Source organism: Leucoraja erinacea, chromosome 5 (assembly GCF_028641065.1).
Source record: "Leucoraja erinacea ecotype New England chromosome 5, Leri_hhj_1, whole genome shotgun sequence".
In the NCBI taxonomy this organism is placed as follows: domain Eukaryota; kingdom Metazoa; phylum Chordata; class Chondrichthyes; order Rajiformes; family Rajidae; genus Leucoraja; species Leucoraja erinaceus.
In genome coordinates, this window is record NC_073381.1 from 90,642,381 (window position 1) to 90,664,071 (window position 21,691).

The 21,691-nt window shown below is 56.0% G+C and overlaps 1 protein-coding gene across 2 annotated transcripts in view; it reads right to left on the bottom strand.

Moving 5' to 3' along the window:
- Window positions 1-21,691, bottom strand: part of ttbk1b (tau tubulin kinase 1b) — a 29,822-nt gene that overhangs the window by 2,327 nt on the left and 5,804 nt on the right. For both annotated transcript variants that reach the window (XM_055636211.1, XM_055636210.1), the window contains exons 2-14: window positions 21,100-21,209; window positions 13,431-13,589; window positions 12,322-12,469; window positions 11,915-11,988; window positions 11,161-11,301; window positions 9,092-9,196; window positions 3,894-3,959; window positions 3,419-3,511; window positions 3,005-3,130; window positions 2,354-2,508; window positions 1,804-2,020; window positions 1,223-1,389; window positions 91-565 (exon numbers count right to left, since the gene is read on the bottom strand). In XM_055636211.1, coding sequence (XP_055492186.1) covers window positions 91-565; window positions 1,223-1,389; window positions 1,804-2,020; window positions 2,354-2,508; window positions 3,005-3,130; window positions 3,419-3,511; window positions 3,894-3,959; window positions 9,092-9,196; window positions 11,161-11,301; window positions 11,915-11,988; window positions 12,322-12,469; window positions 13,431-13,538 — 1,875 coding nt within the window. In that variant the 5' untranslated portion in view covers window positions 13,539-13,589; window positions 21,100-21,209. The remainder of the gene's footprint in view (window positions 1-90; window positions 566-1,222; window positions 1,390-1,803; window positions 2,021-2,353; window positions 2,509-3,004; window positions 3,131-3,418; window positions 3,512-3,893; window positions 3,960-9,091; window positions 9,197-11,160; window positions 11,302-11,914; window positions 11,989-12,321; window positions 12,470-13,430; window positions 13,590-21,099; window positions 21,210-21,691) is intronic.

The following is a 21,691-nucleotide window of genomic DNA, read 5'->3' on the forward strand; positions in this document are numbered from 1 at the left end:
TCACCTGGCCCTTCGGTCCCTGGGCCCTGGCACCCCCCACCTGCTGCCCCCCCCCAACCCCCACGGCCTCCCCCCTCCCCCGTGACCTACCTGGTGCTCGGAGGTGGAGAGCTCAGACTGGTGGCGTGGGGAATTTGCACCGGCCTGTGAGTGGTGCAGCGGTGAGCGGCTGGGGCTTCGGGGCCGCACCTCCCTGCTGCTGTGAGAGGGCTGGGGCTGTGGCTCCAGGCTGGGCCCCGGGCCAGGGACGGTAGCTCGGGCCTGGCTAGGGCCGGCCTCGCCTCCTTCCAGGGGCCGCAGCTCCTCGGGCTCCTCGTCGGTGGTCCCGGAGGAGCTGGGCTCCAGGCCGGGGCGGAAGTCCCTCAGCTCGGTCCTGTCGATGATCACCCAGTCGCGGCTGTCAAAGTCCTCCTCCTCGGCCAGGGGCACCGAGCGCAGAGCCGTGCTCAACACCTCCCGCTCCGCCCAGGGGCACGAACGCTCTCCGGCCGGGATCCCCGTCTCTGGAGCCCAGCTCAGCAAGGCAGCCGGCCGCAGGGGAGAACCCGGCAGCTCTGCCCGAGACCTGTGGGGCACAGCAGTGTTAGTGGGCAACGTGGACCGCCAGACGCCCACCACCTGGACACCCACTGCCTGGGCCCTCACCCCCACCTGCTGGACCCTCACCCCCACCTGCTGGATCCCCACTGCCTGGACCCTCACCCCCACTGCCTGGACCCTCACCCCCACTGCCTGGACCCTCACCCCCACCTCCTGGGCCCTCACATTCTGGACCCTCACCCCCACCTGCTGGACCCTCACCCCAACCTGCTGGACCCTCACCCCCACCTGCTGGACCCTCACCCCCACCTGCTGGACCCTCAACCCCAACTGCTGGACCCTCACCCCCACCTCCTGTACCCTCACCTTCACCCGTGACTTATAGGGCACAGCATTGTTAGCGGGCACCGTGGACCACCAGACCCCTGTCTGATCCCCGAACCTCCACCCCCTGGGCCCCCACCTCTGCCCGCGACCTCTGTGGGTATAGCAATGTAAGTTGGGATCTCCGACGGCCAGACCCCCTCTCCCTGCCCCCACCTCCACCTGCGACCTGTGGGTGTAGAGCAGTACAGCCGGGACCTTCGTCCCCGGACCCCTGCCGACTCCGGGGCCTTGCTCAGCGAGACCGCCAGGTTGGTGGTCGCCGTGGGTGGGGGTGCCTCCATGTGAGGGTTCTCACCTTTTGTCCAGTGCCTCGGCCCGCGGGTCGGTGGTGGAAAGCCGGTCAGACTCGGGGCTGTTGACGCGACGGTACCGCAGGGGGGTCTGCCCGGGCTCAGCGGCCCCCCGCAGCGGGGAGCCAGGGCACAACGGCCGGCTGGGCTCCTCCTCCAGCACACACTGGGCCTGCAGACACAGCAGCGCAAGGTCAGGCTCAATGCCGGCTCCATCACCCTCCGTTGCCCCCTCCCCTGCCCGCGCACGCCCACTCCATAGCCATCCTCTCCCCCCCCACCTCTCCCGCACCCCCTCCTCTCCATCACCCTCCCCTGCCCGCGCCCCCTCCAGAGCCATCCTCTCCCCACCTCTCCCGCACCCCTCCTCCTCTCCATCCCCATCCCTCTCCATCTCCCACCACTGCCTGCACCCCATCCTCTCCTTCGCCCTCCCCTCCTTCTCCCTGCACCCCCTCCTCTCCGTCGCCCTCCCCATCCCCCCCCCCCCCCTCCCTCCCCTCCATCTCCCTCCCCTCCACTGCCTGCACCCCCCCCTCCCATCCTCCCACGCCCTGTGCGAGTGCCCCTCCTCTGGAGCCCTGACCTTGCTGACACTGATGCGCAGCTTGTTACGGTTGATGTCGATCTCGTCCCAGGCGTCGGTGTCGGGGCCTAGGTTGTGAGGGGCCCCCGACAGGTCTGTGGGCCGGCCGGGGATGATGACCGGAGCGTTCTCCTGGTCACTCAGGTGCTCATCCTGCAGCACCTCGTCTGTGTTCTCCCGCTGCACCTCGCCCGGCACCGGAGTCACGTTGATCACCCTGCAACGGCCCGAGAGTCAGCGGGACCCACACCCAGATCGGCCCACACCTCATCCCCCCTCCCCTCCCCTCATCCACCCTGCCCCCCCAACCCTCACCAACCTCTCTCCACCCCTCACCCCAGAGCCGCCCATTGCCCGGTCCAGCCAGTCCACCCCACGCTGGACACTCACACCCTGTCTTCCCAGATTCATGCCTTGTTATCCTCTGGGCAACTCACCCAACCTCCTGGGGTCTGCTCTCATGCTCACTGTGATACTCCCTGCCCTCGCCATTCCCCCACCCAGCGCCACCCCGCACCCGTGTCACACCACACACCCCCCCCGGACTGACCCGAAAATGGCGGCGGTCTGCTTGGTGTGTAGCTGGGCCTGGGTGGGGGTGCTGGTGGACAGCAGCACCTCGGTGCCCCCTCTCTCCCAGTCGAAGGCCTCGTTCTCTGTGATGCAGCGGTCCTTGCTGCTGTTCTCCAGCACCGACATGATCAGCTGCCCGGGGTTGAGTGGGAGGGGGAGAGGGTCAGCCTGCGTCAGTCAGCAGTCACGCCCTCGCCCGGGGCCAACCTTCCCACACTGCCACTGGCACCCAACCTTCACCACAACCCCCCTCAACGCCTCCCTTCACCCCCACCCCCGTCAACTCAACCCCTCCCCTCACCCTCAACACCACCCCCCTCCACCCCATCACCACCCCCACTCAACCCCTCCCCTCACCACAACCCCTCCCCTCCCCTCAACACCACCCCCCCCCCACCCCCCATCACCACCCCCACCCCCCCCCTCTCACCACATCCCCTCCCCTCAACCCCCCCCCTCCTCCCTCACCACAACCTCCCTCAACAATCCCTCCCCTCACCCTCAAACCCCTCCCCCTCTCCCCCCCCCTCACCCTCAACCCCTCCCCCAACCCCCTCCTCTCACCCTCAACCCCTCTCCCCAACCCCTCTCCTCACCCCCCCCCGCCCTCCTCACCCCCACCCCCTACCTGGTAATCGGGCTTGGTGAAATAGTCTAGGGTGGCGACGTGGTCGAGGAAGAGGTGGAACTCGGAGGGCATGTGCTTCAGCAGCATCCGGTGCTCGTATTTCTCCTTAATCAGACCCACCTGCTCCTGCGGGCGGGAGACTGGGGTCAGGACTCTGAACCCTGACCTTCCCTTCCTCCATTTCCCCTACCCCCCCTCTTCAACCCCAACCCCTCCACCCCCTCCTGTCGGCGGGAGACCAGGGTCAGCAGGGAGGGGGACACGCACTCCGACCCCCCGTCACCCGCGGGGGGGGGGGGGGGGGACACACACACCCGAACCACCCCTCCCCTGACCCCTCCCACACCTGTTAGCAGGAGAAGTTAGCAGGGTGCCACACTGCAAGTGCCGGGCAGGGGGTTGGGGGTGACGTACCTTATCCTTGATCTTCCTCCAGGGCAGCTGGCCGACTGCAAACTCCACCAGCATGTAGAAAAGGGACCACAGGTCGTCGTGCCGGCCCATCTCCTGCAGGGTCACCGCAGTGTCAGGAGGGTCAGAGCCTAGCCCGCTAGACCCCACCCGCCCACTGATGGACCACTGTTCCCCCCTCCTACAGGACTCCCAACCCGCCCGACCCCACGACACCTCATGGCAGCTACACATGTTCCCATGCATACCCCTCCACCCTTCCGCACCCGTTCCCATGCATACCCTCCCCTCCCGCTGCTGGGACCCCACCCCAGCCAGACTCACAGCACCTGCAAACCCCACTCACCCACCCCTCGCCACCTAACTCTCCAGCCCGCACCTCCCCCAGCCCAGCCTGACCTGGGGCGTGTACCTCTGTCCCCGGCCAACTGACCCCTTGACCACAGGCCCCTCTGACCCCGGGCCCCACTGCCCCTACCCGGTTTTTGTGAGCGTTGACAGATGCATAACGGACGGTCCCTCGGAAACCAGCGACGGCACGAGGCTGCAACACAGGGGGCAGGGTCAGTGTCAGCCCAGGGCACCACACCCTTCCCCATCCCACCATCCCTCCTGGGGACAACATCACACCCCACCCGAGACATTGCTGCCCCCAGTCCGCTGGGCATCGACCCCACCCCCCCTGCCCCAGGGGACTGTAAACTCCAGAACTGTCAGGTCCCACCGTGCATTGGCACCTGTCCCCACCCCCCCCCCCCCCCCCCCCCCTCCATGGAGCATCATCACCAATCAAACAGCCCCCCGACGAGTGATTGTCAACCCCGCGGGGGCCTGTTAGCGACCCCCTGGCACAGTCTAACCCCCCCACCCCCCAGGAGAAAATGCACCGTTCCCCCCTGTAGCCCCTCCTCGGGGACAGACCGCAACACATTGCCCCCCCCCCCCCCCCCCCCCCCCTCACCTACCTTGGACACAGTCAACACCCCGGGAGATAACGGAAACCAGTCACCCCCCCCCTCTCTCCGGAGCAGCCCCCCGGGACCCAGCCACACCCTCTCACTGTCCGTACACGGTGGCGGTAGGTAGGGGAGGGGTAAATTATAAATGAAACAAAGGCACAGGGACCTCCGACTGCAGCCTCCCCTGCCCCCAATCTCCACACCTTCATCCCAGTTCCAGTCACCGCCTTGGTGCTACTGAACCTTCACCTCTGGCCAGCTCTCTACGAGACTCCAACCCTGCACATCTCCCACCACCCCACTGAACCCTGATCCCCTGCCACAGGCAACCTGCTATGCCCCTAGCAACCAACAACCTGCCCTGCCCCTAGCAACCAACAACCGGCCCTGCCCCCAGTAACCGGCCCTGCCCCTAGCAACCGACAACCTGCCCTGCCCCTAGCACTCGGCCCTGCCCCTAGCAACCAACAACCGGCCCTACCCCCAGTAACCGGCCCTGCCCTTAGTATCTGGCCTTGCCCCTAGCAACCTGCCCTGACCCCAGCAATCGGCCCTGAACCCTAGACAATAAGACAACAGACAATAGGTGCAGGAGCCAGCATCACCCTTCGAGCCAGCATCACCATTCAATGTGATCATGGTTGATCATTCCTAATCAGTACCCCGTTCCGGCCTTCTCCCTATATCCCCTGACTCCGCTATCTTTAAGAGCCCTATTTAGCTCTCCCTTGAAGGTATACAGAGAACCGGCCTCACCGCCCTCTGAGGCAGAGAATTCCACAGACTCACAACTCTCTGTGAGAAAAAGTGTTTCCTCGTCTCCGTTCTAAATGGCTTACCCCCAATTCATAAACTGTGGCCCCTGGTTCTAGACTCCCCCAACATCAGGAACATGTTTCTGCCTCCAGCGTGTCCAAACCCGTAACAATCTTATATGTTTCAATAAAATTGCCTCTCATCCTTCTAAACTCCAGAGTATACAAGCCCAGCCGCTCCATTCTCTCAGCATATGACACTCCCGCCATCCCGGGAATTAACTTTCTAAACCTAAGCTGCATTCCCTCAATAGCAAGAATGTCTTTCCTCAAATTAGGGGACCAAAACTGCACACAATACTTCAGGTGTGGCTTCTTTGCTCCTATACTCGACTCCTCTTGTTAGAAAGGCGAACATGTCATTCGCTTTCTTCACTGCCTGCTGTATCTGCTCGCTTACTTTCATAGACTAATGAACCCCCAGATCACGTTGTACTTCCCCTTTTCCCAACAACGCCATTTAGATAGTAGTTTGCCTTCCTGTTTTTGATACCAAAGTGGATAACCTCACATTTATCCACATTAAACTTCATCTGCCATGCATCTGCCCACTCCCCCAACCTGTCCAAGTCACCCTGCATTCTCATAGCATCCTCCTCACAGTTGACACTGCCACCCAGCTTTGTGTCATCTGTAAATTTGCTAATGTAACTTTGAATCCCTTCATCCAAATCATTGATGTATATTGTAAATAGCTGCGGTCCCAGCATCGAGCCTTGCGGTACCCCACTAGTCACTGCCTGCATTCTGAAAGGGACCCATTAATCCCTACTCTTTGTTTCCTGTCTGCCAACCAATTTTCTATCCATGTCAGCACTCCACCCCCAATACCATGTGCCCTAATTTTGCCCACTAATCTCCAATGTGGGACCTTATCAAATGCTTTCTGTAAGTCCCGGTACACGACATCAACTGGCTCTCCCTTGTCCATTTTCCTAGTTACATCCTCAAAAAATTCCAGAAAATTAGTCAAGCATGATTTCCCCCTCGGATATCCATGCTGAATCGGACCGATCCTGTTACTGCTATCCAAATGCTTGGCTATTTCATCTTTTATAATTGACTCCTGTCAGGCAACCAACAACCTGCCGTGCCCCTAACAACCGGCCCTGACCCCTAACAACCAACAACCTGCCGTGCCCCTAGCAACCGGCCCTGACCCCAACAACCGGCCGTGACCCATAGCAACCGGCCGTGACCCCTAGCAACTGGCCCTGCCCTTAGCAACCGCCCTTGCCCCTAGCAACCTGCCCTGCTCCTAGCAACCGGCCCTGTCCCCAGCAACTGGCCCTACCCCTAGCAACCAACAACCTGCACTACCCCAAGCAACCGGCACTGCCCCTAGCAACCGGCCCTGCCCTTAGCAACCAACAACCGGCCCCTCGGCAACCAGCAACTGATCCTGCCCCTAGCAACCACCCTCCCTTGCCTACCATGTGCCCAAGCCTGCGAACCAGCCCAGCTCCCACCTACCGACTATGTTCCCCACCATCCACCTGTAACCCGCCTACTGCTCCTCCTCTGCTTGCTGCCTTCACCCGAAAACAGTTTCCCACCTGTGCCCCAACTGATACACAGTGGCCTGCCTACCTCTCTGACTTGCCTCTACCTCTCTACATGACTCACCTGTATCCTGACCACCCCGCCACGTTCCAGCCGCATTCTGCTGCAGGGTCGCCTGTATCGACTGTCCCTCTGTTCCACCAGCATTCCCCTACACATTCGCCTGTATCCCGACTGTCCTTGCGCTGCCGCCCTCTAGCATTTCCCTGTGCGTTAGCCTGTATCCTGTGCAGCCTGCCATCTCGCATGTATTCTGACTGCAGCATCTCTCTGGCCATGACACAGGCCTGTACGTTGCCTGCTCTGCCCCCACGCCACTGTGCTCTGCCTGTTGGCTGACTGTAGCCTGCACGGTGTGCAGCACAGGTGAGGTTACCTGAAGTGCTGAGGCTGCCTCTGGGTCTGTAAGAGGTCCCCGTCTAGTAAAACATAGTGAAAGAACTGAAATTCAGTGCGAGGCTGCTGGACACTCAGAGCTGACTGCACAACCCTGGACACATGCAGGGAATGGGGCATCAAACTAAGGCTTCAGGGAGATAAGCATGAGTAATCCAAAAGAAACTGTAAAACAAAAGGAGAAACAAAACTGAACAAGCAGCAAAATCAATGAGGGTTCAGTGGAGAGGAGCAATGTGGAACACATACAGTGACCCACTACACACATGTACACACAAACATAGACCCACCACACACTGCCCCCTACACAAACAGACCCACCCGCACACACACCACAGACACACAGACCGCACACACCAACACTGACGCCTGACACAGATACAAATACAATGAGCCCTCACACAGACACACACACACACACACAGGAACAGCTACTGTTCTACAACCATCAAGCTCAAGAACCAATCTTCACACCCTCATCCCATCTTGGCACCCGAACACCTCATGCACTACCATGTATAGATGTCTGTATAATCTTTTGTATAGTTGACTTTTTGCATGTTGTCTATGTGCCCGTGATGCTGCGGCAAGCAAGGTTGTCGTTGTACCTGTACCTCACCTTGCCTGTGCATCTTGTGCAGGTTGAGCAGGCTGGGTCTCTATTCCTTGGAGCGCAGGAGGATGAGGGGCCATCTCAGAGAGGTGTACAAAATCATGAGAGGAATAGATCGGGTAGAGGCACAAAGTCTCTTGCCCAGAACAGGGGAATGGAGAACTAGAGGACACAGGTTTAAGGTGAGGGGGGAAATAATTAATGGGACCCTGAGGGGTAACATGGCCAGGTGGTTTAACGGGTCAGGACTCTTCTCCAGCAGTCTGAAGAAGTCTGAAGAAGGGTTTCGGCCCGAAACGTTGCCTATTTCCTTCGCTCCATAGATGCTGCTGCACCCGCTGAGTTTCTCCAGCTTTTCTGTGTAACCCTCTTCTCCAGCACGTTGTGGAGCAGGGAGCTGGCCACTGATGACCCGGTGTTGTGCAGTGAGGCAGGGTTATCCAATAACCTTGTAGTCAAGTACCTCCAGTAACAGCGGGCAGCACACAGTGTATCTGACAGTCAGTGTGTGGCAACAATAGACTCAAACTCAATGTGCAGTGTGATGGCGAGACAGAGCTGGCTGAAGTCAGCAGGTGAAGGGATGGGTCAGAGCAGCAGCAGGGGGGGAGAGCAGCCACTGGGTGCATTACATATTACATCAAGCAAGGGGTGTGTGTGTGTGCGTGCGTGTGCGTGCGTGCGTGGCAAGGTGCCAGGCGGTGAGGTGGGCACCCATTCCCCGTACCGACGACAATGTCTCTGTTCCAATCCCTGCCCACTGTCACTCTCCCACTACACTGATCCTCACTGGGGACACACACACACACACACTGACCCTCACTGAGGTCACACACACACACAGTGACCCTCACTGGGGTCCCACACACACACTCTGACTCTCACTGGGGTCCCACACACACTGACCCTCACTGGGGTCACACACACACACACACACTGACCCTCACTGGGGTCACACACACACACTGACCCTCACTGGGGTCCCACACACTGACCCTCACTGAGGTCCCCCACACACACACACTGACCCTCACTGGGGTCACACACACACACTGACCCTCACTGGGGTCACACACACACACACTGACCCTCACTGGGGTCCCACACACTGACCCTCACTGGGGTCACACACACACACTGACCCTCACTGGGGTCACACACACACACACACTGACCCTCACTGGGGTCACACACACACACTGACCCTCACTGGGGTCACACACACACACACTGACTCTCACTGGGGTCACACACACACACTGACCCTCACTGGGGTCACACACACACTGACCATCACTGGGGTCCCACACACACTGTCTGGCTGACTCACCGGCCTGACCTCTCCGTTGGTGTTGGTGTACTGACGAGCAAGGCCAAAGTCCAGCATGTAGCACTTGCGGAAGGTGGAGGGGAGGCGTCCCATCGCAAAGTTGGACTGCAGGGGTGGGGGGAAGAGTTAGCCTGCCAGTCAATGCTCCCCACACCCCCCGGTGCACGGTAATACCCAGTCCCACACCGTAGTAACAATGAAGGCCACCATTCAGCCCCTCTATGCTGTGCTGCCTGCTTGACCAATCCATCCCTTCCATTGCCCACAAAGGCAGAGTCATGCAGCACAGAAACAGGCCCTTCGGCCCAACCTGGCCATACCGACCATTGTGTCTTCCCGAGCCTATCCTACTTGCCTGCGATTGGCCTGTATTCCTGTAAACCTTTTTACCTGTCCAAATGTCGTTTAAATGCTGTATTAGTACCGGCCTCAACCACCTCCACTGGCAGCTTGATCCACATACCCACCACCCTCTGTGTAAAATAGTCGCCTCTCCGGTTTCTACTACATGTTTCCCCTCTCTCCTTAAACCTCTGTCCTCTGGTTCTTGATTCCCCTACCCTGGGTAAAAGGCCGTCACCCACCACCCCATCTCTGCCATCGTGATTTCACAGACAACTCTCAGGTCTCCCCTCAACCTCCAAAGTTCCAGGGAAAAGAATCCAAGTCTGTCCAACCTCCCCCTGTAGCTAATACTCCATAATCCAGGCATCGTTCCGCACCCTCTCCAAAGCCACCACATCCTTCCTGCAACAGGGCAACCAGAAATGCACACAATACTCCAAATGCGGCCTGACCAAAATCCTATAGAGCTGCATCATGGCTTTCATAGAAACATAGAAATTAGGTGCAGGAGTAGGCCATTCGGCCCTTCGAGCCTGCACCGCCATTCAATGTGATCATGGCTGATCATCCAACTCAGTATCCCGTAACTGCCTTCTCTCCATACCCTCTGATCCCCTTAGCCACAAGGGCCACATCTAACTCCCTCTTAAATATAGCCAATGAACTGGCCTCGATTACCCTCTGTGGCAGAGAGTTCCAGAGATTCACCACTGTGTGAAAAAAAGTTCTTCTCATCTCGGTTTTAAAGGATTTCCCCCTTATCCTTAAGCTGTGACCCCTTGTCCTGGACTTCCCCAACATCGGGAACAATCTTCCTGCATCTAGCCTGTCCAACCCCTTAAGAATTTTGTAAGTTTCTATAAGATCCCCTCTCAATCTCCTAAATTCTAGAGAGTATAAACCAAGTCTATTCAGTCTTTCTTCATAAGACAGTCCTAACATCCCAGGAATCAGTCTGGTGAACCTTCTCTGCACTCCCTCTATGGCAATAATGTCCTTCCTCAGATTTGGAGACCAAAACTGTACGCAATACTCCAGGTGTGGTCTCACCAAGACCCTGTACAACTGCAGTAGAACCTCCTTGCTCTATACTCAAATCCTTTTGCTACCTTATACTCACTGCCCCGACCACTGAAGGCAAGTTCACCTTCTTCACCGCTCCATCTACTTGTGTCGCCACGGTCAGGGAGCTGTGCACTTGGACCCCAAGATCCCTCTGTACATCAGTGCTGTTAAGGGTATTGCCATTAATTGTATATTCTCCCTTTACATTTGACCTCCCAATGTGCAACATCACACATGTGCTTGGATTAAACTCCATCTGCCATTTCTCTGCCCATTTCTGTGGCTGATCCATATCTCACAGTTGGCAACGGGATAATCCACAGATGGACTAGAAGGAGGTAGATAGTTAGATAGATTGCAAACAATAGAGGCCCAAGTACAGACCCCTGGTCACCTCCAGCCTGAGTGGAGGCCTCAACCTCCCTCTGCCCCCCTACCCCCACAACTCTTGCTGCCCCCACCCACTCCTGCTGACCCCAACTCCACCTCCCTCCATGCCTCCCCCCCTCCCCCTCCACCTCTCTCCCTCTGGGCCTCCCCAACTCCACCTCCCTCTGCCTGCCTCTTCTTCCACACCCTCCCACCACCTCCCTCTGCCCATGCTCCACCTCCCATTCCCTCCCTCTGCCCCCCTCCCCTTCATCACCCTCCCCCCTCACGGGCTTGATGTCTCGGTGCAGGAAGCCGACAGAGTGGATGGCCTCGATGGACTGCAGGATCTGCTTGCCCAACCTCAGGGTGGTGCTCATGGTGAAGGTGCCACGCGGCTGGCTGCGCCGCAGGTCCGCCAGGTTACGGCCCTACGGGTTGGGGCACGGGCAGGGTCAGGTACGGACCCGCCACCTGACCACCTTCCCCCTGCACCTCCTCTCCCTCCCTCCCTCCCTCCACCCTGCAATCCCCTACCTCTCCCCCTCCCCCCCACAACTTCTCCATCCCCCTGACTGCTCCCCATCATCCACCGGCACCACCCAGCCCACCACTGCACACCCCCCTACCCTCCTCCTGCCCCCCACCCACCCTACCAGACACCATCCCGTCATCAGATGCTATCCCCTGCCCTCACCGCTCACCCCCCCCCCCGACACAGCCCCACCTTGCACCCCCTACCCACCTTCTACACCCAGAGCCCTCACAAGGCAACCAGCACTGTGCCCTCATCGATACACTCCCCCAGCAGCCCTTTCCCTCCCCCTATTCTCCCCCTGCGCCCCTCGCCCGGGGGACCTACACCCTCCCCATGCACCCCTCTCGCCAGTCCGCTGCGGGCGGGGGGGGAAGCACTGGGGCAGGGGGTGGCATGTTAGGGGTGCGAGGGGCAGTCCAGCTCCCAAATGGAGGCAACGACCCTGTGGAGGAGGGAGTGACCAGGTGAGGGGGTTTAGGGCGGGGGATGGGGAGGGGGATCATTACCTGGAGCTGCATCACCACATAGTTAAACTTCTCGTTGCGGCCGCAGCCGATGAAGCGGCAGACGTGGTCCTTACCTGCAGGTCAACACAGCACAGCAATGGTCACTGATAACACGGCACACACCAGGGGGACACAGCACACACCGGCACCGGTGGGACAGGGGGTAGATGAGGACGGGGGGGGGGGGGGGGGGGGGGGAAAGGGAAGGTATGGTGGGAGGACAGGGGCAGGGAGTGGATGGGAGGTGAGGGTGGGGACAGGAGGGGGGGTGGGGACAGGAGGGGAGGGTGGGGACAGGAGGAGAGGGTGGTGACATGGACGGTGGGAATATGGGGCAGCTTGAGGGACGGGGAGAGGGTGGGACGGGGGAGCATAGGGACGGGGGGGTAAACACAGCGGTGACTTACCCTGCAGCTTCTTCAGCACGGCCACCTCCATCTTCAGCACCTGCTTGGGCTGCTGTGCCGACTCCACCTTCAGCGCCACGTTCTCCCGCAGCAGCAGGTCCGTCGCCTCGTAAATCTCCCCAAACCCCCCTCCGCCGATCTTCTTCAGCTGGGGAGGGGCACACATCACACGGCTGCTCAGAGGGGCACCCGCAGGCCGGGGGGGGGGGGGGGAGGGGGCAGGGAGGTGCCCTTGTGCGGGAGCATGGGTCCAGGATGGCAACGTACAGTGGGTGGGCAGGCTACAGACAGTGGAGAATGGCTGCAGATGTACAGGCAGTGGTGGCCAGCGGGGCATACAGGTGGAGGCAGTCACCATGGGGGGGAGGAGTGGACAGGTTTGGAGTGCACAGGTAGAGGGGGGCGTACAATCAATAAATGACAGCAGGGTGTACAGGTGGTGGTGAATGAGTGGGATATACAGGCAGAGACAGGCGGTGGTGAACGATGGGCAGAGGCAGCTCTGGGGGGAGGACAGGCGGCGACGGATAGCTAGGTGTTCAGGCGGTGAACGAGCGGGATGTACAGGTGGTGACGAACTGCAGGGTGAACAGGCGGTGAACGAGCGGGATGTACAGACGGAGACGGGCTCACGTACAGGCAGGATTGGATAGGGTGTACAGCCAGTGGTGAATGAGTGGGAGGTACAGGCGGAGGCGGGCACATCATAGGGGGAGATGGTCAGCAGGGTGTACAGGCGGCGGTAAACGAGTGGGGGGGGGGGTACAGGCGGAGGTGGGCATAAAGGCAGTGATGGACAGCAGGGTGTACAGGCAGTGAAGGAGCAGTGGTACAGACGGGGACGGAGAGCAGGGTATACAGGCAGTGAACGAGAAGCAGTACAGGCGGTGACGGACACGCGTTCAGGTGGGGACGGACAGCAGGGTGTACAGGTGATGAAGGAGTAGCGGTGCAGGGTGGGCGGACACGAGTACAGGCAGTGAAGGAGCGGCGGTACAGTCGTGGGCGGACACGAGTACAGGCGGTGAAGGAGCAGTACAGGCTGGGACGGACACGAGTACAGGTGGTGAAGAAGCAGCGGTACAGGCCGGGACGGACAGCTAACTCACCACCTTCCAGCGATCCTTCACCACGAAGGCCACCGGGAGGATGTCGACTTGCTCGCTCCCCCCGCTCATGTTGGCCTCTTCCTGTGCAGGAACTACTACGCACTGCATTGGGCCGCTAGCGAGGGCTCACTCATCGCCCATCCACACCGCTCCATTTACCTGGGGAGATGGATTCACCACGAGAGGTTGGCTGGGTCCCCTGGGAGGGGGGTGGAGGGGGGGGGTGGGGGGGAGGAGACGAAGGCACCGATCGCTGGAGGGGCTGCAGTAGGTGGCGGAGGGACAGAGGTAGGGAGGCACACCTATCTATGTTAATACCTCAAAACCTTTCCTACCCATGCACCCTTCTTTTGAACATTTGACCATCCTCTGGCAGCTCCTTCCAAATTACCCAACACCCTGGTGTGAAAACGTTGCCCATCAGGTTCCTATTAAATCTTTCCACTCTCACCTTAGAGGGTGCAAGCTTAGGGTGAGAGAGGAGAGATTTAAGATTTCACCTTAAACCTATATCCTGTGGTTCATGATTCTCCTATCAAAGGTAAAAGACTGTGCATTCATCCTAGCTATCCCCTCATGGTTTTATACATCTGTGTAGGATCACCCCTCAGAACAACCCCCGCCTGTCCAGCCCCATCCTGTACCTCCAGCCCCCACCCTGGTGAGTCTCTCCTGCCCTCTCTCTGTCCCCGCCACATCCTTCCTGTAGCACGGTGACCACAACCACACACACACAACGCCCCAAGTGTGGTCTGTCCAGCGTTTGGTCCAGCTGTTGTACTCAATATCCCTGCCTCTGTAGGCAGCAACACAGACCCTCCCCTACCAGTGCCTCCATTCTGAGGGAGTGAGGGGCTTTACCCCAGGGTCTCTCTGTACATCAACCCTCCTGCCTCCCGGCACTTTAATGGACTTGTCCACTCCAGAGTAGATGACTCAACGTGTATCACTCACACCTGTCTAGACTAAACTCCATCCACCACCAATCTGCCCAACTTTCCAGCCAATCTATGTCCCTGTATCCTGGACACCACCCTCACTGTCCATAGCCCCACAAACCTGGCGTCTTATTATATACCTTATTAATATACACAATGACTAGAGATCCTTGCACCAACCATCACGATTCACCAATAGCCGCCGAAGAGACACACCCTGTGACGCACACCGTCACACACTCACCCTGTCACACACACCGTCACAGAGACACACCCTGCGACACACACCGTCACAAACAGAGACACACCCTGTGACTACACACTGTCACAGACTGAGACACACCCTGCGACACACACCGTCACACACTCACCGTCACACACACTGTCACAGACCGAGACACACCCTGTGACTACACACTTTCACAGATTGAGACACACACTATCAGACTGAGAGACACACATCATCATAGACTGAGACACACCATGTGACACACACCGTCAGACTCACTGCGACACACCGTCAGACACACATTGTGACACACACCATCAGACTCTCCGCGACACACCCCATCAGACACACACCATCAGACTCTCCGCGACACACACCCTCAGACAGACACACCCTGTGACACTCACCGTCACAGACTGAGACACACCCTGTGGCACAGGCTGTCACAGTGTCAAAGACACACACACTGTTAGACACAGACACAGCCTGTGACACACCACCAGGGATATGGGTCAAACGTTGGCACATGTGACTTGCTTAGATGGGGCATCTTGTTGGCCCTAACCGGGTTGGGCTGAAGGACTCTATGACTCTGTACAAGGGCATTCTGCTTCCTGTGAGCATCAGTGAGTTTCAATCCCACGCCATTTAAAATTGCATCATCCTCTCAGTCCACACAAAGCCTCCGCTTCTCATGCAGTTTACAAGCTGCTTCGTCCTCATCCATCTGCACCCACTGAAACTTCCTGCACCCTGGCCCTTCACTCCATCACTGTCCATGCTGGCCCAGGCGCGTGAATGTACAAGGTTAACATGCCACTTAAAGATTAGCAATACTGGCCCTTTTTGGTCACATAACGGACAGGAAGCAGAGGGAGGGTGACAGAGAGAACGTATGCCTGTCTAGTTTAGTTTAGAAATACAGCAAGGAAACAGGCCCTTCAGCACACCGAATCTGCGCTGACCAGTGGTCCCCGTACATGATCACAGACCTATACACAAGGGACAATTTACTTTCTTTTTTTACTGAAGCCAATTACCCTCCAAACCTGTACGTCTTTGGAGTGTGGCAGTGGACACTCTGTCCACTGCCACAACTGGTCACCTTTTACTTCACTCGGGATATCAACCGTAAAATAATTTTGCCAAAAAAGTCTCAAAGAGGTTACAAAATCATGAGAGGAATAGATGGGAAAGACTACTTTTGCCCAGAGGAGGTGGGGGGGTCGAGAACAAGAGGACATAGGTTTACAGTGATGGAGAAAGATTTAATGGGAACTTGAGGGGTAACCTTTTTTTTTTTACACAGAGGGTGGTGGGTGCACGGAACGAGCTGCCAGAGGAAGTAGTTGAGGCAGGTACTATGGCAATGTTTAAGAAACATTTAGACAGGTACATGGATAGGACAGGTTCAGAGGGATATGGGCCAAACGCAAGGAGGTGGGACGTGTAGCTGGAGCATGTTGGTCGGTGTGGGCAAGTTGGGCTGAAGGGCCTGTTTCCATGCTGTCCAGGTCATTTGCAGATGTTAGAACGGAGGAAAATGAGCAGCGGAGGTTTGAATCAGAGTGAGGGACGCTGCATCAGCCAGCGGTGAGCTCTTCAACCCGACACCTAGCTCACTGGCCAGCCTCGCCCGGCCCTTGGTTACCACTTTCACACTCTTTATTCATTTATTCATCCCCTTTTAACTGTGTCATCATTTGCTTCCCGTTATTTGGGCAGCACGGTAGCGCGGCGGTAGAGTTGCTGCCTCACAGCGCCAGTGATCGAGCTCGATCCTGACTACGGGTGCTGTCTGTACGGAGTTTGAACGCTCTCCTCATGACCGGGGGCTCCGGTTTCCTCCCACATTTCAAACACGTGTAGCTCTGTAGGTTAATTGGCTTTGGTAAGAATTGTAAATTATCCCCAGTGTGTATATACTGTTAGTGTACGGTGGTGACTGCTGGTCGGCGTAGACGCAGTGGGCCGAAGGGCCTGTTTCCGTGCTGTATCTCCAAAAACAAAATGTACGTGTTGTTGAATTGATAATAATTCTAGAATGAATGCTGAAACAAATAATGACCTGAATCCCACAATGACCAGCTGCTAGTCTAGTTAATGCTTTAAATTACCTGAAAAACACGTGCCCCAGATACAAGACACACAAATTATCATTGGCCGCCTTGAATAGGTATGTCAGGGAATAGTTTCAATTAACTGGAGGTCATAGAGATAGTTGTGGATTTCAGGAGGGGGAGGAGGAGGACTCAACCAACACCAATCACCATCAGGGGCACTGAGGTGGAGGTGGTCGCCAACCACAGGTACCTTGGTGTGCAGCTTGACAGTGAGCTGGACTGGAAGAGTCATATGGAGGCGGTGTACAGGAAGGGACAAAGTCGACTGTATTTCTTAAGGAGGCTAAGGTTATTCAACATCTGCCAACCCCTACTGTGCAGTGTCTACCATTCAGTGGTGGCCAGTGCTCTGTTTTTTGCTGTGGCCTGCATAGCGGACAAAAACAGACTGGACAAGCTGATCAGGAAGGCCGGCTCAGTGGTCGGGGCTGAGCAACTAACGGTCCAGCAGGTGGCAGAGGCCAGAACTCTGAACAAACTGGGTTCAATAATGACCAACCCCACTCACCCACTCCACGCCCTGAAGGTGATCAAGAGCAGCATCTTCAGTCAGAGACTGATTGCACCAATGTGCAAAACTGAGAGATATAGGAAGTCTTGTATACCAGCTGCTATAAGGTTTTATAATGCACAAAAATAATTTTGCATTTTTTTTAGTATTCATTCATTGTATTTTAACTTATTAAGTATGGAAGCTATCTGAGGAAATGTGTGGTGTTATGTCTGTCTTGACGCTGTTGTGGCACTGTAATTTCCTGTAAAGGATTATTAAAGGATCTAATCAAATAATCAATAAAATAATCATATGGAAGGGAAACATATACAATTAGTTGCAAGAACCTTAACAACATTGATGTACAGAGGGATCTTGGAGTCCAAATCGATAACTCGAATGCTTGCCTTCATTGGCTGGCACATTGAGTCGGGAAGTTATATGGCCGGGACAAGTGAGCCTTTGGTCAGGCCGCATTTAGAGAATTGTGTGCAGTTCTGGTCGCCCCATTACTGTAAGGATGTGCAGGCTTCGGAGAGGGTGCAGTGGAGGTTTATCAGAATGATGCCTGCATTAGGTGGTATTAGCTACAGGGAGAGGTTGGGCAGACTTGGATTGTTTTCTCTGGAGCATCATAGGCAGAAAGGAAATCTGATCGGAAAACACAGAGAATGACTTTCATATGAAGCAAGACGGGATAGACTCGGCTTGTACTCGCTATAATTTAGAAGATTGAGGGGGGATCTTATAGAAACTTACAAAATTCTTAAGGGGTTGGACAGGCTAGATGCAGGAAGATTGTTCCCGATGTTGGGGAAGTCCAGTTTAAGGATAAGGGGGAAATCTTTTAAGACCGAGATGAGGAAAACATTTTTCACACAGAGTGGTGAATCTGTGGAATTCTATGCCACAGAAGGTAGTTGAGGCCAGTTCATTGGCTATATTTTAGAGGGAGTTAGATGTTGCCCTTGCGGCTAAAGGGATCAGGGGGAATGGAGAGAAGGCAGGTATGGGATACCGAGTTGGATGATCAGCCATGATCATATTGAATGGCGGTGCAGGCTCGAAGGGCCGAATGGCCTACTCCTGCACCTATTTTCTATGTTTCTATGTTTCCATGACGGGGTCTGGACCCTTCTGCCAGGGGTGGTGGTGGAGGCAGATACAATAGTGGTGTTTAAGAATCTTTTACATAGACTCATGGATATGCCTGGAATGGAGGGAAATGGATCACGTGCAGGCTGTGGAGATTAGTTTAACTTGGCATTATGGGTGGGACGGACATTAAAGGCCCGTTCCTATGCTGTTCTATGAAAATGAGTCTCATCTCAAAGACTAATTAACAAAGATGTTCCTCTTCAAAGGAGCAGCCTTCACATTGTACCTATTTTTTGCTGCTCCAATTATGTTCTTCTGGTAGAATGCGTGTGAATTTCCACTAGTTACTCAAAAAATAGTTGGGGTTTGTGGATTAAAAACAAAAATGGCCTTCCACAATTTGGGATCTGACAGTAGCTTGTGTACATAGAACAGAAGAACAGCGCAGCACAGGAACAGGCCTTTCGGCCCATCATGTCCGTGCAGCACAGAAACAGGCCCTTCGGCCCACCATGTCCTTACACATGGAGCATTTTGGGCCGTGCAGCACAGGTACAGGCCCTCCGTACACACGGAGCTTGAAACAAAAAAGAATACTGAAGAGAAATTCACTGGCTCGTTCAAATTTGACAAAAGGTTTTTTTTTACACATAAATAGGCTGAGATGTTCTAATGTGATCACACAAAGAATTCAGAGATTCCATTCCAAAGATGTGTAAATAATTAAGGGTTGTGTTTGTGAAACAGTGACTGATCTGCAAAACATGTTTTGTTTTGATTCAATTACAGTTAAAAACTGCTTTTGTCTTGCAGACTGCAAATTAGAGTCTGCCCGTGCTTCCATACAAGCTGTGGATGTGCCAAGGGCGGTGGGTGTGGGTCCCCGCCGCGGGGAGGGCGGAGAGCCACGCTGGGCTGTGCCGGCGTTGTACAAAGGACAGAGCTAGCCCATCAGCGCACCGAGTGAAACTGGCCGAGAGGGTTGTCGATGGAGCCTCGCCCTTCACACAAACCAGCCTCTCTCCATCCAATCCACCCACCCACCCTCTCCAGTCGACTCCATCTACACTCCACGCTGCCTCGGGAAAGCAGCCAAAAATGATCAAGGAGCTCTCGCATCCAGGTCACTCCCTCTTCTCCTCTCTCCCATCAGGCAGAAGATAGTGAACCTAGAATGCACGCACCACCAGATTCAGGAACAGCTTCTTCCACTCTATTATCAGGGTGCTGAACGGTTCTCCCAAAAGCTTAGGTGTCGTCCTGATCTCCCAACCTACCTCATTGTGGCCCCTGCACTTTTTTTGAAACTGCACTTTCTGGGTAGCTGTAACTCTGGTATTTTTCTCTTTGCCCCACCTGTTCTACGTATTGTACTTGTGTTTAGTACAATACACACAAAGGTCTCTCATTGTTTCTCACGATAATAAACCAATACACCAAATGGTGTCAGAGACAAATGGGCGTGAGAGGGGCAATGTAAGGATGGTCTGGGCGGAGGTATGTACCTTGCCACACAGGTACAGCCACAGTGTCCACCCATCTCAGAGCATCAGAGATGAGTGGAGATGTCACATGCAGTAAGTCAGCTATTTAGTTTAGTTGAGAGATACAGCACGGAAACAGGCCCTTCGGCCCACCGAGTCCACGCTGACCAGCGATGCCCGCACACGTACACTATCCTACACATTAGGGATTATTTGTAATTTTACCAAGCCAATTAACCGACAAACCTGTACATTTTGGGAGTGTGGGAGGAAACCGGAGCGCCCGGCGAAAACCCACGAGGTCATAGGGAGAACGTACAAACTCCGTGCCGACAGCACCCGTAGTCAGAATCAACCCCGGGTCTCTGGCGCTGCGAGGCAGGGCTGAGGCAGAGCCAACCTTCAGAGAAACTGCAGCAAGAGGGGCTGTGACGTGCCCATCACTGGTCACCTCTCTGGGGAAAGTAAATCACACCGCAGCTTCTCTCAGGCATGGGGTCTTACCGTTCTGACTTAGGGGCTCTCACCTAGAACCATGCCCCACATGCAGTAAGTCAGCTATTTAGTTTAGTTGAGAGATACAGCACGGAAACAGGCCCTTCGGCCCACCGTTGCCTGACCTGATGAGTGTTTCCAGAGCTTCCTGATGGGGAGGCAAGAACATGGACCTAACGCAGACCGATGGAGTGGGGTAGTCGGGCAAAGGGTCAGCATGGACGTGATGGGCCGAACGGTCCATTTCTGTGCCTGGAACCCAGTGACTTTGGGGCGGCACGGTGGTGCAGCGATAGAGACTCAGGTTTGATCCTGACTGCGGGTGCTGTCTGTACGGAGTTTGTACGTTCCCCCTGCAAACACGTGGGTTTTCTCCGGGTGCTCCAGTTTCATCCCACACTCCAAAGACCAACAGATTTGTAGGTTAATTGGCCTCAGTAAATTGTGTGGGTAGGATAGAACTATGGGGCCTGTTTCCACGTTGTATCTCTAAACTAAACAAGAACATGGACCTGATGCAGACCAATGGAGCGGTGTGGTCAAGGAAAGGGTCAGCATGTACGTGAGAGGCCGAAGGGCCCCGTTTCTGTACCTTGCTGCCCTGGAACTCAGTGACCACATCTGAGGTTCCCAGCCTTTTTGTTCATTTTTGTATTTTTCGAAACAATAACGTGAGGTGTGGGGCGGGGAAACACGAGGGCGATCCTGTCTCGGTACAGGAGGGGAGGGACGGGGTGGGTGCGAGGAGCGGAGTGGCCCGGGGCAGCCGCGAGGGGGCAGGGGGAAGGGGCTGAGAACGGAGTGCCCACCTGCAGAAGGAAGAGGCGACCCGAACAAGCAGAGCGACGATGGGCAGCATCGGCGCACGGGGGCAAACCAACCATGCTGCAGGCACTGCTGCAGTCTCCCGCTGGACCAACTGCAACAAAACACAGGAGATGCACATTACCCCTGCGCCATGCACGCACAACAGGGCAGCCTTCTCGGGGTGAGGGCAGCCACCCGCCCTGCTGGAGCTGCTGAGACAATAGACCAAGTGTCGGGAGTACAGGGCAGGCCCCAGAAATGGCCGCTTCAGGTGTAACGCAGGTGGTAGCACCTTACCTGTGACCCAGAACAGTCCCGACTGCTGTAAAACAAACCCAAGGCATAACTTTTTTCTTCCTTTTTTTGTAATCAAAATATTTTTTTAATTATTAAAAATAATCTTTACAATGCAATAAAACAAAACAGAACCCACCACCATAATACAAGACAAACAAATATACCAAATTAACTGTTATACAACTATGTTACAATCCTTGTCCAGGATGCATTCAACCCCCCGCGGTGCCCAGCGGTCCCGGAAAACCCACAGGGCGCCCGTGGACAGCGCGTATTCCCTCTCTATTCCTGGGAGCG